Here is an 18,291-nt window from a genome sequence, read left to right on the forward strand (position 1 = left end):
GAATGTATTACTATGTGATGAAGTTACCTAGCCTTTGCAATTGATCAGATGCAATTTCTGCAGAAATTTTCCCCAAGTAAGATAGAATTTTCCTTTTGAAAGTAATAAAAATTTATTACCTGAATATGTTTTAATTTTAGCAGTTTACAATGCTAATAAATAGGTTGATACTAATTTAAATCTCACTTACATTGATTTAACTAAATCTCTTCATACCTGGAATCACTGAACATAGTATGAAAGTCTAGAAGTAAAAGCCACATTTTACTGTCACTGTACATATGACTTCAACTTAAGTATGTTTATTGATTACATTTGCTGGAAGATTGTTATTTGTAGCAGTGGATGTATGTACTTCACTCCAAAAGTAATGTTGTCTTATTTATTTCTGTGTAAACTACAACAGATCCAAAGAGCACAATAACACTATTTAACAGGGAAAATTCACATCTACAAAACACTATTTTTCAACATAACTGTAAGCTGTCCATTTTTGCTAGTATTGAACATGAGCCTGCATGCCACACTGGTAAAAATCTGCACCAGCAGAGGCAAGTACTGTTTCACAGCTGCTATGACAGTATCATTACAAGGAAAATGTTGCCCACACAGTCCATCTTTCATCAGCCCAAACAAATAGAAAATAAGAGTGCACCAAATCCAGACTATGCAGTGGGTGAAATATTAAAGTTCAGTTGAGATTGGCATTGTGCTTCACAGCCTCTAAACTCATTTTGAGCTGGCATTATTGTCTTGAAGAAGAAAGGTTGTCTTCTCTGGTATGACTGTGGAAGTTTGAGTCTTCAGCTTAGTCAGCATTGCAGTGTAGCAGTCAGAGTTGGTCCAGGTTCCAAGACACCCAGAAAGATCACCCTTTTCTGATCCCAAAAGACAGTGCACATCACTTTAACTGCTGTGGGCTGCATCTTAAACTTTTCTTTAATAGTGAGTTCACACGTTGCCACTTCATGGACTGCTGTTTTGATTCTGGCACATAATGGTGATACCAAATCTCATCAGTGGTAATGGTGCAATCCAGGAAACTGTCACCTTCAGTCTTGTATTGGTTTAATAGGTCCTGACAAACTTTCATATGGTGTTCTTTCTGTTCTTGTGTGTTCATTCATGGGACCCACCTGGCACAAACTTTGTGATACTCCAGTGTTGCCACTATCATTTCTGATGCACTGAAGCTGGTATTCAGCTTCGTACACAGTTCCCTAGTTGTAGTCTGTTGATCCATGTGAATGAGCTGATCAAGACACTTCATTTCATGATGTGATAGCTGTGCATGACCATCCGGAGTGTGGCTTGTCTTTCATGTCACTGTTACCACTGCTGAAATGCACCACCCACTGCCTTGCTGCGCTCACATCCACTGTTTGGTCTCCATAAATATTCAGAAAGCATCAATGAGTGCCAATGGGTGCAGTTTTTCCTCATGGAGGAATTCAGTTCCACACCTTTGCTTCATATGCACTTTCATGTCAGACACCATTTTGTCAGACTGACCCTCTGCTGCTATCTGTCACACGATAAAAAAAATGCCATGGAATGTTGGCAGGAAGGTTCAACCTCTACTACCATACCACCAGTATCCAACTCTGATATCATGGGCCAACATAATAAAATAAGAGCCATAACTTTTGGAGCAGTCTTCATATAGAAAAGATAAGCCATCTCCTAAGGACAGTAAGAATACTTGTTATATTATCTATTGTTACCTCTGTGTAAGCAAGAAAAGCTGCAATTGTAGTATATGCATCATTTCACTTTAGAAAAAAATAGAATTTCAGGAATATAAAGGATCTCGATATAGAATGACATTTTTTCCTTCTGTTAAACAGGAAAAAGATTATACAAAAATATTTTAATTGGGTTATTTTACTTTTTTAAAAAATCTTTAAATACAAATCAGATATATCTTCTGACCTTCAGTTTGCCAGAGCAAATGGTGTCAGCAGAATCTTTACAGAACTGCCATGTAAGGCAGTGAAGCTGGTGAAGGATCTGGAACACAGGTATTTAAAGGAGTGGCTGAGGGAACTGGGAATGCTTAGTCTGGAGAAGAGGAGGCTCTGGTGAGGCCTTATTGCTCTCTACAGCTCTCTGTGTGAAAGAAGGTTGTGTTGAGGCGGCACTCAGTCCTCAGTAATAAGCAAGAGGATGAGAGGTAATGGCTTCAGCAGAGCAGGTTCAGGCTGGATATCAGGAAAAAATTATTCTCAGAAAGAATGGCTAAACATTGGAAAAGGCTGCCCAGGGAGGTGGTGGAGTCACCATCCCTGGAGGTGTTCAAAAAACATGTAGATGTAGTATTGAGGAACGTGGTTTAGTAGGTGCTGATGGGTTGACAGTTGGACTTGATGAACTTAATGGCCTTTTGCAACCTTAATAATTTTATGATGCTATGTAAATTGGGTTTGGTCATGATATAGGCTGTGGCATGACTGGTCAACTGAAGCGTTTCATCTTAAAATCACCTAGCTTTCTTTATTATTCTGTCCTGGAACTGTTTTTACACTTATGTGTTAAGGCCCTATTGTGGAATTTCCAAACTTTCACCTGTTTCAACAGCTTCACTTGTAAAGCTCCCTCCTGATCTCCAGCTGTTCAGTTCATAACTCCAAGGCTCCCTTCAAATCTCCAGCTGGCTGTCACTGGGAGGCAGTAGTTTAAGGTATTAAAGAACCTTTCCTTATGCTGAGGGATGAAATCCTCCTGTGTGTTGTATGAGTTCACTGTGTAAACTGAAGAAATTCGGTAATGTGGACTTGAAATTAAGGAATCCAATTGTTTTCTTGATATGTTTATTTTCCTGTTCAAATTATACTTTATTAATAAAAAAATATATATTTCAGAAGAGGAAGTACCTGAAAGTTGATAGCTGAGGTCCAGCCACTGAGTCTTCCTATGCCCACTATTCTTGTTTTCACTTGATATCAAATCACTGTTTTTGTCCATTATGCTGAGGTGTACTTTGGCTCTTACTGCCCTCTGCAGTGGCAATCTGTTCTGGTTATGATATTGCTTTGTTGCTTGCCAGATGTGTCGTTGTTACAATTCAGAAACAAGGCGTCACGTTATGTTGCGTTCTCAGTGAATTTATTTTTGCAGAAGGCCAGATCATAATGTGTAGTATTTCTGTACCATGTCTGCTCAGAAAGGGTTTGTGATCTCTAGACTGAAGGTGGAGCCACCCTATAGCAACTTCCTCTACCCCTATTGTTTCTGAAGTATTTTCTAACATTGATCAGCCACCAAGGCATTAGGGCATTGCACCAGGCTGTTTGAAATTTTCATTATTATTGCTGCTAGCCCAGCAAAGAGAGACCTGGTTTTAGTTAACTGCATTGTATCCTTTCCAAGCACCTGGCGAAGAAAACACATCACAGAAAGTAAGACAGGTTCTATCATGGAGAAACAGTAAGTTCATCTGAGCCTGATCACCTTTAGGTGCTCCTTAAGTTTTCCCTTGATTTTAGCCAATCCCTCAGTCACACTTTCTTGTTTGTCATCTTATAGCTATTAAAATTTATAATTACTGATCAAAATAATGATTAGAAGTGAGTGCTGCAGCATATACCTAAAAACTGTTCTAAAAATACACTTCTCACTAGGCTGAATGAGGGGAAAAAGCCCTGCATTGTGAAGAGTTTTACTTTGCAACAGAAATAGCTGTCTTTGAAATGGCCTTCAGAACTGTCGCATTTACACCTGACTGTCAGGCTTGCAATACTTTCATCTTGAGTTGTTTGGCTGTCTTATTCTTGACTGCTTTTACAATAATCTCTGCAGAAATGTGCAGTGATTAGTACAATGTGTATTTCCTGGGAATTATGACTCATTCCAGAATGAGCAGTGCATGTGAGGGATATTCAGTGCACCTAGATTTCAGCAACCAACACTGCTCCCCAGGTTAGGAAACTTATATGTCCTATATATAAATGTGGGAAAGAGACCCTTCTATTGCAGAGTGATTCAGAGCAAGGGCTTTTGCGTGAGCTGAATTGCTCTGCTAAGCGTTTGTCCTGCTGAGCTAACCATGTAGGAATAGCACTGCAATTCAAGGTGCTACCTAGTTGGTCTGTTTAACTCTTTTGGAACTTCAGGGAGATGAGTTCATAGAAGTTCAACATATGATATGCTCAAAGGGGGTTGTCAATTTATTCACCAGTAGTGAGAGCAGAGAGTACCATATACTTTCCTTCAACGACTTTCCCTGAGTGACTTCTCAGACTTGTGTCACTTACTTCCTGGGGCTTCTCTCTCTCTTTCCCTGACTCATCATGCCAGTTGGAGCAGCTGATAACAACCCTGCAAGCTAAACTCTGAGGGCAGCTTGCAGTGGAGAGCAAATCACCACTCCAGCTTGAGGAAAGCAGTAGGAGGAGCTGAGTAACACAGCCCACTCAAAGTCCAGTACTGATTGGGTCAAGGTGTCTGACTGAAATCTGTGACAGAGTAGGGATTAAACCTGAGGTTGTTGACTTGTAGACTAATTCTGGACCACTTCAAGCCACTTCTTCCACTCCTGTAGTTTGTTATAGGCTTTGTTGAACCAGCAGGGTCTGTGTATTACTGCACTGTTCCTGAGGGTGCAATATATAGCATAGTTATGCTACAAACTCCTCTCAGGCAGTAGGAGTTTCTGGCTACAGAGGCCTGTTCCATTTGCTTCTGGGTAGTACCCATCTCCACAGCAGAATAGAAATGCAGTTCAAGTCTCCTTCCATACAATACAAAGGACAGCAGTGATTCTTAAATGAATACTAGTTTAACTCCTGATGCAAAGCAGGAGAAATTTGTTCCTCCTACATTCAAGACTGCCTGGGAATAATGTTCTTCAACAGTCTCATCAGTCTGCTTCTCATTCCTCCTGCAGGTGAGATGCCTCACCCACCAGGTATTGCTCACTTTTGGAGCTTCCACTTTGTCTTCTCAGTGTGGTTCTGCGTGTAGAGCATGGGCAAGACTCATGAGGGCAATAAGGAACCAATCCAAAACAGTACTTTTAGAGATATCCTATTTGCTCAGCTAATAACACATATTTTCCCTGAGTAAGGGATACAGCCTTTTCTTGAGCCTATTATGAAGGGCCAGTAATCTACATATTTGCAGACTATGGTAAACCAGCACAAACTTTGGCAAATGTTGTAGAAAGCAACACATGACCCAACTTCTGGAGGTGGGCCACCTCTGAATGAAAAGCCCTGGCAGCACCATGCTCTCAGCAAAGTTGCGTAAGCTTGATGCAGCTCCTTGAGTGGAGCTGGTGCTGTGCAGTGACTTCAACACAGAGGGAGCACAGGTTTGTCTGCAAAACACTGTGCACATACATCCAGAACCTATCAGTACATTCTTCTGAATTCCGGTACAAATTTTTCTTAGACATAAGGCTATAGTTTTATTAAAGTGTATGTCTGTTGCAGACAAATTAATTTTTTTTTTTTTTTTTTTTTTTTGCTCAGTACAACCTTCAGAGAAACAGGATCACCATCAATGACAGATCCTGTACAAATTTCTCTGTGTTGCTTCTTTTCTATTTGTCACTTTTAATGATATTTGTAACAGCTGGGACGTGTACAGCTGTTTCTACCTTCATGTTACAGAAAACTGTAGAGGATTTGGCAGAGTTCAACAGGGCATCATGAGTCACACTTCCCTTTTCAGTGTATTTTTGGAACTATCAGAAATCTTTTAAATATATTCTGACAATGTGAAGAAGTAAAAGCTGCAGTTCCCTCACTTTGATTTAACTGAATCTTGAAAGACAAGGATGGGTGAAGGTGAAGGTGAAGGAGAAGACACAGAAACAATGCTGCCTTGACTCATTTTCTGGTCCGTAGTAGGTTGATGTTTCTGGCCTTTAGCTGCTTCAGTTGCTTGCTGAGTGTGGCTGTGAAATCTAATGTCTCCAACAAATGATTTCTGATAAGAAGAGAGAAAATTGGTTATTTTGGTTCACAATGTCTACGTGCATGATAGTAATGAAATTTCAGCATAGATGTCAACAGCACTAAAGTGGTTGCTGTTTAGTAAGCGAAGCACTAGAACTGCCCTTGAGGGGTCTGTGCCCTTTGACAGCAAAGCAGAAAAATATTGTGTTCTGCAAATCTGCTCTGCTGCACTCCGAAGTGGAGAATGTAATCTGTTTTAACAAGCACTACTGTTCTCATAATGTCAGCTGAAGAGGATTACAAGAGAATCAATTTTATGTAATTAAACTTCCTTGGCATGAATAAAGATTGTTTCCCTAAAAGAGAGGAAAAAAAAGAAAAAAGAAAAAAGTCTCTAGCTACATTTCCCTCCCTTTTTGCAGGGCTGTTGTTAACTTCCTGCATTTCATTAAAAATGGTCATTGAAACAAATCTGGGAAATATCACTCTTACTGAGGCTCAGTAACATCTTCCCATACTGAGTGTGTAACTATTTAACCAGAAAACCTAACTTAGCAGATGTCTTGTATTGGATCATTCTTTGGCAGTGAAAAATAACAGACTAGTACAGCTTGATGCAGTACTGCTGCTCCCACATCTTTCCCTCACGTGCATGTTGATAGGTCTTTCTCAAAGTCATACTGATGTTAGATGTGTTCTTTGGACATAAAACGACCTTCGTGCAGGAGCAAAGAACAAATTCCTTCAACTGCCCAAACATAATTTTCTACTGCAGCTGTTAAAAGGATGGAGGTGTAAATAGAAGCATGGGTTATGGAGGGGAGAGGTTTCTCTTGAGGGGATAGGATTCTGCCTACACCTCTGGCTTCAAATGCAACCATGTCTTTAGCTGGTAAATGGAAAAATCAAGCAGTGGCAGACCCTGCAAAGCTAAAGAGTTAATTTAAGTCTTTATATTACCTCAGGCTTTTAAATGTAGCCTGAGATGTATCAGTCCAAGAATTGTCTCACAGAGTTGTTGCAAGGATTCAGCGCTACCAAGATAGTTCTTGCAGCACAAGTGTGTTGCAAAGGAAGGAGAAGATCCTTTCTGGAGGGTGTCTAAATGCTTTATATCAGGCCTTTCCCTTTTGGTAATGCTTCTTTGTGTTCCATGTTTTCTCTGCTTCAGGATACTTAAACACATGCAGAATTACAGCCTGTTTATGGATTCATTGTTGGAACAAAGACCACAAAGCTGTACTGGCTCCTACAGTGAATTCTTACATGCTTGTGCCTTGATATTAAAGTTGCAAAATTAGTCATCTGTAGTGAATAGGAAACTCCTGCCTTTGTGCTTACGGCAGTGGAAGAGTTTTAGTGGTAACTGGCTCATGCCTGAGGGAGGGAGAAGCTGCTCTGCTGCTGGCACCTGGGTGAGGACAGACACTGTGTCACTCTCAGAGAATCGTCATTAGAGATGAGAGAAATAGAGAGAAGTGCTGGATGAAGTGCACTCATGCCTGCATGATTGCATTCAGTTTGGGAGAACATCACCTGCCTTTGTGAGCCTTTTCAGGCTGGCAAGTGACAAATAAAGCCAAGTGGGTGCCTGCCCGTCTCTGTACCTCTGCATCCCCCTCAGCACCCAGCCTGCCTGCACTGAGCCAGTACCCAGGAAGCAGGAGATGTTTGTGGAGTGGGTACAGGCCATGACCTCTGCAGTAAATTTTATTGAGTGAGCTCAGAAGATACTTAGCTTGCTCCATCAGTGTTACTTTTGTTCATTCTAGCTTTCCACATTAGTGTAGCTGCCTTTTTCTCCACTCCACACTTCATTGTATGTTGAAGGCCTTGTTTGAGTAGAAAAATCCTGTCTGCTTTTACTCACGCCATATGTCTCAATGTCAAAATTACAGAATTTCCTTAATCTTGTATGGAATCAAGATGAAAAACGATTGTGTTTCACACTAGGGTTTTTTTGCTGACTCAGTTTACCAAAGTGTCTGTTCAGTAATACCAAGGGGCATGCAGTCTTATCAGGAGATTCAGTTTACTTAGTAGTCTTTTGTGTTTGTGCCATATTGTGCATCTGAGCTTGATTTGATTTGGTTTGTGAACTCTGCTGTTCCTTATCCAGTTTCCCTTTCCCCAGTTTTCCCCCACATCCTAAACAAAATCCAATTAATATAAATTGTAAAGTGCATTTTCCGCTGTTTTCACTGTGTTTAGCAATGCATTTTTTTCTTGGATAGACGTGAATCCAATTTGGGGTAGGAATTTTTTTGCTAATTTCTGTAAGACTGCATAACATTTTTTCCCTTGATTAAAAGAGAGAGATTATTTCATTTTGACTTAGTTTTGGCTGGGATGGAATTCTTTTCTTCAGAGTATGATGCCATGTTTTGGTTTTAGGACAAAAGCAATGTTAACACACTGATGTTTATAGTTGCTGCTAAGCAGAGTTATGCAAAGCCAAGGCCTTTTACAGCAAAGGGCTAAGAAACTGAGATGGAACAGAATTCGGACTGCTGATTTAAACTGGCCAAAGGGATATTCCATGCCATCTGACTTCTTGTGGAAGGAGTTCTGGAGGGGTTGGGCATTCATTGCTCTTCTGTTGCTCAGGGGCAAGCTAGGCATCAGTAGGGGGTGATGAGCAATTCCTTGTGCATCACTTGTTTTATACACACACACACACATTATAATTGTTATCAATTTCCTTTTTTCTATCTTAGTAAATAGATTTGTCTCAACACACAAGTTCTACTTTGTTTGTTTTTCTTCGATTTTCTTCCCCATCTCACTGGGAAGTGAGGGAGTGAGCAAATGACAATTTGTTGCTGAGCCACTGCAGCGTTAAACCACAATGCATTTTAAGATAAACTTTACTGAAATTTAATCCTAATAAAAAATATTTAAACTTTTAAAATCTGTTTCTAATTTATACTTTTTTTTTCCTTTAAAGTACAAGAAAATTCTTCTGGACTAGGATGTATTTCACATACTCCAGTGGTTCTGTAGCACTTTGCTCAACAGTCTGACCAGCTCAGCCATCATTACTAAGCTAGAAGTGTTACCATCCTGAATGCTCTGTCAGTACTGAAAAAAAAAAAAAATAAATAAATCCTGTTCTGTTGTTCAAACATTCATGTATTTGGATTCTGAACATTGGAAATATGTGCTATTTTGGCTGAATTGCTGTTGAGGTGATTACAGATGCAAGATATACTGTTTCCTTACATCAAGAACATTTATTCTGTGTTTTCTAGATTTGAACGTATTCATACAAAGAAAGGGAACTACAGTAAGTCACTAGTTTCAAACCAAGAAGATGTAGATGATTTAGCAACCTTGGAGGTACTGGATGAGGTAAGAACTTTCTTTCTCATGTTTTTTTTGAGATGTAATTGGATATTAAAACATAGTGTCATGCACTTCAATTGTGTAAGTGTACAATAGCATTTCACTTTATGCCAAACAATTTTAGATGAGATTTTTCTGGAATGGTTCCAACTGTATGGTAAAACACTTTCTGAAGATAAAAGCTCCAATTGAGTAGTATAGTAGTACCCTTTGTTTAACTGGATGTATATCACTGGATTTTATTCCAGCTAAATAGCTGATTTTTAATTATGCATTAACTTGAAAATTGATCCAAGTCCAAGAACAAGCACATTCTCACCTGTTGCTTGTACATACAGAGTTGTCCTAAACTAGCTTACCATACTATTCCTAGGCTGGGTTCTCACTGACTTTCTTTGGTGCAGAGATACATTGAGATCAGTTTATGTCAGCTGAGGCTCTGCCTGCCTCAGGAACCCCATTGGTTTGTCAAAGATCAAAAGTGAGTCTACTATGAGGTTGGGAAGCATGCATAAAGATGGAGAGAAATCTGCTGTGTTTATAGCTTAAAGTTCAAAAACAGGAAGAAGAATCAGGCCACCACACATTATCTTCAGGTGATAGAGGCCATCAGTGGTTGTAAACAGTCATTCTTCCTCTATCAGGCTGTACATAAATAAACTGGTACAGACTAAAGCACTACTTATTAACTAATTTTTCTATAGCCACTTGGGGATTGATAAGTATACCTTGTTCAAAGGGAGTTTAGACACAAGCGATTATGAATGCCAGGGTATTTGAAAGTATTACTTATCTGTGATCAAGATAATGTGTATTCCTGGCTATTAAAGCCTTCTTTTTCTCTCGTCTTCACTCATTGTAACTATATTCATATTCTGTCTGTTTTCCTTATATTATTTTTTTCTCCCTGTGAGACAGTGTTCTTTTTTCTCCATCAGAATACAGTGACAGAGCAGTTGCAGAAGAGTTATGCCAAGGATCAGATCTACACGTATGTTGGGGACATTCTCATAGCTGTCAATCCATTTCGGAATGTAGACATTTATTCTTCACAGGTGTGAAAATTTAGTTTGATTCTTTTCTGCTGACACTTATTTCCAATAAAATATGACTGTTCATAAGTATAAAATAAAACTGTTCTTGAGATTTATTTCAATTCACTCTGACAAAGAAGAATTACCAGTACAGTAGTCCTTTTAATTTCACATTGATACACATCCCTATTGTGTTGAATTTCAACATAGAAATGAGAAACTAAAAAAAACAAATAAAAACCTCTCAGGTATCTTTACATCTACAGATGACTTATATCATGTCTTAAGTGCAGATGGCTATATCTGAGCAAGTCACCTATTTTGATCAATAGATAGAAAAAGAATTTTTGAGGTCACTGTTCTTTCAGTGACTTTCAGTGTTCATTCTGGGTTGAGATAAATTGCACAAAAATTCATGAGATTTGTTGACTAGACCACCACTACTATGAGCAGTTAGTTCACAAGTAGTATTTGTACAGATGCATACATTAATTTGCCTGAATGTTATTCCTTTTGGTAGGAGGGAGCATTCCTCCTCCTCCATTTCCTGTGGAGAACTTCTGCCAAATGGTTGGAGGTAGAAGGTGGAGACATTTCATCCCAGAAGAGCTGTGGAAACCATATTTGTTTAATTGATCTGACAGTTCACAAAGCTATTAAGTAAAATTTTAACTTTTGTAAATTTGGCCTTTCACTATACAAAGGGAACAGATACCAAATTTTGGGTCGTACATAATTTGCCATTGTTAATTATCAGTTACTTTTCTGAAGTTTAGACATCAGTATCATGCAGAACAAGCAAGAGGATATAAAGTGTAATTTCATTTTAAATTAAATAAATAACGCAACATTATATTTATTCTAATAATTCAAGTTTCATGGCATAAAGCTGAAAGCGTACAGAATTGTTTTTTATCTTTTTTAGCAGTTCTTATAGTACTAAATGCAGATCCACAGTATAGTGAGTGTTCACTCAGAAACAGCAATACTGCTCAGAAGGACAATGTACACTAATTTGAAAATGAAAGATAAGTGAAAAAAAGTCATTAAGGAGACATAGATAATGTTTTCATTTTTCTTATGCTTAGCATTCCAAACTGTATATTGGAGCCAAACGGACTGCCAACCCTCCTCATATTTTTGCTGTTGCTGACATTGGTTATCAGTCCATGGTGACATACAACTCTGATCAGGTAAAGATGAGGTGATCGATTTATATCTGTTACTAGGCTGAGATATATGTAATGAGCTCAGACTTACGGTCTTGTTCTCTGCAGTGCATCGTTATTTCTGGGGAAAGTGGAGCTGGCAAGACACAAAGTGCCCATCTTCTAGTTCAGCAGCTCACTGTCCTGGGCAAGGTATGATTCAGTGGGGAAATGCTTCTGTACGGCTTTGGTATCTGAGATCTAATTGAATGACTGAATCAGGGGCAGGACACTGTTAGAGGACCAAGACAGTAAACATTTTCCTAAGAACTCCTATGAGTACCCCCTCAAGTGAGAGCTTATGCCAGTTTAGTTGAATGTCTTCATATAACCGAAACTGTTAAATAAAATTATCTTAGAGCTTTTTGCCTCTCACCACAACCAGTTTGCTGTCACTTGGATGTGTTCATTCTAGGAAGTAGCCACCATAATTAGCAGAATGGGATTTTGCATTTCCCAAGTGATATGCTAGCAAACCGTTCTACTGGTGTGGTGCAATGCAGCTTTAAACAGATGGCAACATGGATTGTAAAAGCAGGCAAGCCATGTCAAGTAACGGACCACAGAAACTGATTAGCCCTGGATTGTGTATTTCCACTTTCAGCCAGCCATTCATTCTGCAGAATGCTATATTGTGACATGCTTCATGGTATATGCATGCCTTTCTTTCCATATGCTTTATGTAGGAATGACCACTCCGATTATGAGTCGCTTATATAGTGGACAGCCAAGTATGTGTCAGTTTGTGAAAGTCAGTTGTATCAAAGGCTACATGTATGTGAGCAATGGCACACTCTATTTGAGATGTAAGGACTCTATTAATTCCATTGCATTTTGATGCCTTCTTGAATCTGCGGGGCCATGTTTCTTTGAGATCCATGGGAAGGAAGGGACCTGTGTATCTGATGAGGAAAATTAGCTGATCAGTGTGATTGAAAAAAACTCAAAGATAGCTTTTGTCCATACAAGGTGAAATATTTTTCCCTCTGAAATCTTACATCCCTTACTCCAATGAAAAACTCCTACAAGGTACGCCTACATGTTTAAATGAAGGAGTGTACTCAGCTGTTTTTGTGTGAGCTGGCTTTCATCTCATTCATGCAGTTGCAATTGGAGTGAAAATGAGGATGACAGGGTCCAATACCCATGTGGGTACAATCTGTAATTGCTAGTCTGTGCCACAACACCTGTGCTCTTTTCACGCACACTAATGAGTCAAGGTGTGAGATGTGCCTTACCTTGTTACAGAAACAGTTTGATCTGTTCTTTGACTGTAGCAAAGCAGCAAGATTAGATGAATGGCTGAATGAATAACAGATAGCACACCCATTTGTTCATTTCTGTTCAGAAGCTTATGTCCAGCTTCAAGCATTGAAGCAGCCCCATTGAGATAATGCTCACGAAGCAAAGTCTGTGTGTAAGGGTTGTATTGCATGGGGTTCACTCACTGATACAGGAAAAAAAAAGAAAAAGATCCAAATGCAACATTTTGAAGTACACAGAAGTCACACTACATGGTGCAAACTGGCGTAGGAAAGAAGCACTTAAGAAGGAATGTATTTGAATGATTACTGCTAATTTTAAGCACTGTCTTTCTCATATCTAGGCTAATAACAGGACTCTACAGGAGAAAATCCTCCAGGTGAATAACCTTGTAGAAGCATTTGGAAATGCAGGCACTATCATCAATGATAACTCCAGCAGATTTGGAAAATATTTGGAAATGAAATTTACTTGTGGTGGCACTGTAGTAGGAGCTCAGATTTCAGAGTACCTCCTTGAAAAATCCAGAGTTGTCCACCAGGCAGTGTAAGTATAAAAGTAATTTTTTACCTCATTTGAGGTTTACAGAGGAGGCTTACAATAATGGAAATTATCTCAGGACAAAACATAAGGAAGAGTAAAGAGTGAGGGCTTTGTGTGGTTGTGTTATGATGTGGGTTTTTACATAAATGATATATGAACAGTTAATAGTTCTGTCAGATAATTGAAAACTACTCCCAATTTTTTTCAATGCCTCCACAGTTGCATAAACAAATCCCATGGATCTTCATATCCAATATATAAAAAGTATATTGGAATGTCTAAAGAATTAAAAGCTTTCTAATGGTTCTTTGTGGAAATCATGGAGAAATCAAAATTTTACTTTTATGCAAACTTTTAGTATTATATAAATTATGTGGCTTTGGTTTAATTGCTCAGTGTTTCCTCTAGTACTGTAGATCTGTTTGCAAAATGTTCATTTTCTACTGCGGAGAATTTAGTTGGATCTGGTTTATGCAGGATTACAGACCAAGTGCAATACAGAGCCATTTCTGTTGTGTGTATATCTCATAATATAAGAGAAAAATTAAACGGCATTTCTAATGTATTAAAATTATTGAAATGTATTTTCTATCATGATATATAGTAAAACTATTATACCTACTCTGTTTCTATCTTAGTAATGATAGAAAAGATAGAGCTTGAGACAAGGAATCTTATCGTCGTTTTAAATTTTTCTGCTTACTGGTCTTTTCTCATTTTTATTTGTTGTGTAGTTCTGTACAACCCTGTTGCCTGTTGTATATATATCTATATATCTATTTCTGGTATGAATTATTTCTGAATCTCACTGGCAATTTTTTTATTAACAATTTAAAGTTAGACACAGGTTTATAAAAAGCTTTTTTCATTCCCAAGTTGAACATAAGCACAGAAAGTGCTTTTTCAGAATAAAATTAGCTTTTTCCCTAAAATATCACTTCTTTCTTAACTTACTGTGTTTTTTTTTCCTGTCACCATTAGTTGGTATTTGCATTTTGCCACATGCTGAGACAGGAAGTCAGCAAACCATTTAGGTGCCTCAAATGTTCTTTGGGTAGGTGTTTAGAGATCTGAATTCACAAGAAAATGCTGCTGAACTGGTTAGCCCGAGAGACACTGTAGGAGGTTAGTGCTTGAAGCATGAATTTCCAAGGGCTCCTGACGCTGTTGGTGTAGAGCAGCGTTCTCTTTGCTGTCAATTCGAGTGAGCCTTGTCTGTTACCTTAATAGCATTTAATTATTGTGTGTATGTCATCAGTAAATGTAACACAGATATACTTCTAAACGAGTTTCTTTCTTGTTGCAGAGGAGAGAAAAATTTCCATATTTTTTATTATATTTATGCTGGTCTTGCAGAAAAGAAAAAACTGGCACATTACAAATTGCCAGAATATAGACCTCCCAGGTAATACTGTTTATTTTTACAAAAATTGATTCCTTAGAAATGTGATGGTGTTGAATTCCTAACCTCATTTAAATTCTAACTCTGTCAACTCTTCCAGATATCTGCAAAACGATCATTTCAGAATAGTGCAAGACTTTATGAACAATAGCTTTTATAAGTCGCAGTTTGAATTAATTGAACAGTGCTTCAAAGTCATAGGTTTTACACTGGAGGTGAGTGCTGATAACCCTTTTTAATGAATTTTAATGGCTACCTTGATAAGGAAAACATGAATAAAGAATTGAAATAATCACCCTTGTTATTTTCCTCCTTTAGCAGTAGTGTTTTTATGATATTATGTGGTCAACCTGTTGTTATATGCTACATTTAAATTTTTAAGGTTTTAAGGCATAGATAAACTAATAAAATTATGTTAGTCAACAGGGCTTTGATGTTCATGATTGGGGAAAAAAGACTTTTGCAATTTAAATGCATGGAAAATGTTGTAACTGTTTATTAGTCTGTAATCTTGGGGCTGTGAATATGAGCTTCATCTCTGTTTTAAGGTGATGTCCATGGTGAGAGTTCTAAAAATTCACTGAGTTTATCTGGGTTTTGATGAACTCAATAAATTTTCACAACTCCAGGGACAAAGTTGAGTGAAGTTTTTACATTCCTTTAGAGTGGATCTGATCACTGAACATTAACTGAACCCATTCTTCCTTTATCATCTCATACCATTGCTCTACTGGCCATTAAATCCTTCTCACCAGGCTGTTTTTCATGTAATTGCAGTGAAAACCAGGCCTCTGTACTTATAAAATATGATGCAAGGGAAATAAACCCCATCCTGCACCCTTGTTCTCTCATTTGAGAAGCTGTGCATCATGGCTATAGTTTACCACTGACTTTATCAATCACAAATGATAGCAGGAATATGACCCATATGAAATCTGTGAAATATAGTACTATTGCTGCAGAACGGATGCATGTTTTAGTCTGTCTATCAAAATCATATTTTGTAAGAAGTTTTTCTCAGAAAACTACTCTGTTAATTTCAGAATGTTTTGTTTCCCTTAATATTTTTGAATCAGTAGCAGAACATCCATTCTGTTCCTCCATACTCCTTTTACATTAAGCTGCAGTAACAGCGGAGTTCACAGTCTCTTTCTCCTCTGTGTGCTTATTCATAACTGCTCATAATAATATCACACATCCTTTCACACCTGTACTTTCAGCACTCCAGAAGCAGCCTGGGAGGATATGCACAGTTCAGCACTGATAGCAGTTTTATCTCAGCAAAAACCTTGATATGCCCTAATTAATACTGTGTAAAGCAAGAAGTCTGTTCTTGTTCCACACTCCTTTGTTTGCTTTGATAGATGGAAAGAATAGTCCTGATCATCCAGAAGAGGAGACCGTTCTTACAAATTAAAGATTCATTTACAATACCATCACTGGCTGCATTAAGCAGATCTAGCATGCATCTTCATTCAGTTTCCTCAGTAAGCCACGATGAGTTTAATCTGTGAATGATTATCTTTGTGTAGACTTGCCACAATGTCAGAAGTAGGTGAAACAACATAATTAATCTGTGGCTACATGTGAGCCCCATCCATGATAACCTGTCTTACATTCTCCATTGGTTGAATTAGCCTGTCTGATATCGTGTTTGGAAGGAACAGAGGAATCTTTCTCACTTGAGGCTCTGATACAGGATACAAGGAAACTGCAAGGAACTAGCCCTTGTATGTCTCTCCAGAACTGCCATGAGGACATTGCTTTCTCTATTTCTGCATCAGGTGGCAGAGCAGGATGCCAGCAGGGGAGGGAAGTTTGACTTGTTTCCAAATGGTGGCAGAGGTGTGAATAAGTGCTTGTTTTGGGTTTACATACTGCTTCCCAACCCTTCTGAGTGAACTCAGGGTGTCTGTACCACTCTCTTTGAGGAGTGATGGCTATTGCCAGAAATCAGAGTGTGTATGTACAGAGATGATTTCTTTTCTATTAGGAAAAAAATGCTGTAAGACAGAGTTCCTTTTCTAATCTGATTTATTTCTAACTAGCCTTGAGCTTTGATATTCATCCTGCAATGCCAAGGAAGATCTATATATACATATTCTGTATTTTATTATCAGAAAGCCTTGGATAAAATGTCTTCTTCAGTTAAAACTGAGACCTAAAAATAAAGCTTTCATTCTTTAAAATTTGTTTTTAACTGCCTCACAGCTGTTAACAGTAACTGTCAGTATCCCAGCCTTAAAATCACACTGTTTCATCTCAAGTTGCAAAGCAAAGTTAATAGAAAGAACTGGCTGAGGTGAGCAGTAATCATGCTGTATAAAAGAGATCAAGCCAGATTTAGAACACGCTGGGAAAGGGAATAGAACTGTCAGCAGCAATACATACTGAACAGTGTAATGGCAGAAGTTAAGCTCTTCATTTTCTGTGTTTTATGTGTCCCTAAGCTTAAAATGTAAATGATTGCTTAAAGCCTACATCAACTGTGAGTCAATTATCCTGAGCATAATTTTATGAGTGTGCTCATACAGTTTGTCTTACTGTCACTGGAATAATTAATTTATTAACTGCTAGATTAACTTCTCTGAAAGTGCTGAAAACAAGACCAAGTTCTCTAGAGCAATTAAGTAAGGATTGTATCGAAGTAAATGATGCCTGACATGGAACCAGCAAACTACTGAATATCAGGAATAAAATGCTGTGGAATTATGAAAATCGTCATTATAAAATACTAATCAAAGTTATAGAACTGCTTATTGTAAAACAACCAGGAAACTTACAAAACTGGTCCTCATAAAATACACTATTACTCTGTGCATCAGAGTGTGTAGTATTGGAGATTGCTAGCTTAAAACTGAGTCTGTTTTACAGGAACACTTCAGCATTTCTGAGTAGAAAATACAGATCATTGAGTGTACTGAAAAATGTTCACAGTTCAGGTGAAAATTCACAGCTGAAAATTGGCAGTTCAAAATCTATGTGCAAAGAATACCTTTTTTCATTAATTACAAATTTGATTTTGTCCTATGTAATTATTTAAAATCATTTACTGTAGGTATCACTTTGCTGTCCAGACTAATATTAGCCCTTTTTCAAGGCAGAACCTCTATTCGGACCCTACTAAAACATTTGAAAGCTATACATGCTTAAATTTATTTAAATACAGTCCACACCAAAGTACTGTGGTGAGTATTCAGTTCCTTAGTGACTTTTTGAAAAGTTCTGTGCTAAATTAGAGATGTGAGTTCTCACTCTTCTCTCAGTGAAGCTCTTTTTCTGATGACATTGATGGAGTGGTTGCAGACCTATTATTATTTGGAGTACTTTGTTTCCGTGATCCAAGAAACTTAAATGCAGATTTTTAAAATATGTTTGCTGATGTAGGTATTACATTTTTAGACAAGGTTGAGTCTGCAGACATGGTGAAGGGTGGAAATAATAATCCTCTGTGTTCCCTCTTTGTACAGAACAGGAAATAATTGCTTGGGAAAGTATTCCCAAAAGAAGTAGTCCTGTGGCAGACAATGGGAGAAAGTGTTCCAAGCTTAGGAAAAAACACGAGGATGCCCATCATCTGCACCAAAGTGACAAGC

General features: G+C 38.1%; 1 protein-coding gene across 1 annotated transcript in view; it reads left to right on the forward strand.

The window, feature by feature from the left end:
* Positions 1 to 18,291, forward strand: part of MYO3A (myosin IIIA) — a 97,859-nt gene that overhangs the window by 40,283 nt on the left and 39,285 nt on the right. The window contains exons 10-16 of the mRNA XM_090142985.1: positions 9,152 to 9,251; positions 10,184 to 10,300; positions 11,368 to 11,472; positions 11,557 to 11,640; positions 13,094 to 13,296; positions 14,600 to 14,698; positions 14,796 to 14,910. Coding sequence (XP_089999111.1) covers positions 9,152 to 9,251; positions 10,184 to 10,300; positions 11,368 to 11,472; positions 11,557 to 11,640; positions 13,094 to 13,296; positions 14,600 to 14,698; positions 14,796 to 14,910 — 823 coding nt within the window. The remainder of the gene's footprint in view (positions 1 to 9,151; positions 9,252 to 10,183; positions 10,301 to 11,367; positions 11,473 to 11,556; positions 11,641 to 13,093; positions 13,297 to 14,599; positions 14,699 to 14,795; positions 14,911 to 18,291) is intronic.

This window comes from Phasianus colchicus, chromosome 6 (genome assembly GCF_987193195.1).
Source record: "Phasianus colchicus chromosome 6, bPhaCol1.hap1.1, whole genome shotgun sequence".
In the NCBI taxonomy this organism is placed as follows: domain Eukaryota; kingdom Metazoa; phylum Chordata; class Aves; order Galliformes; family Phasianidae; genus Phasianus; species Phasianus colchicus.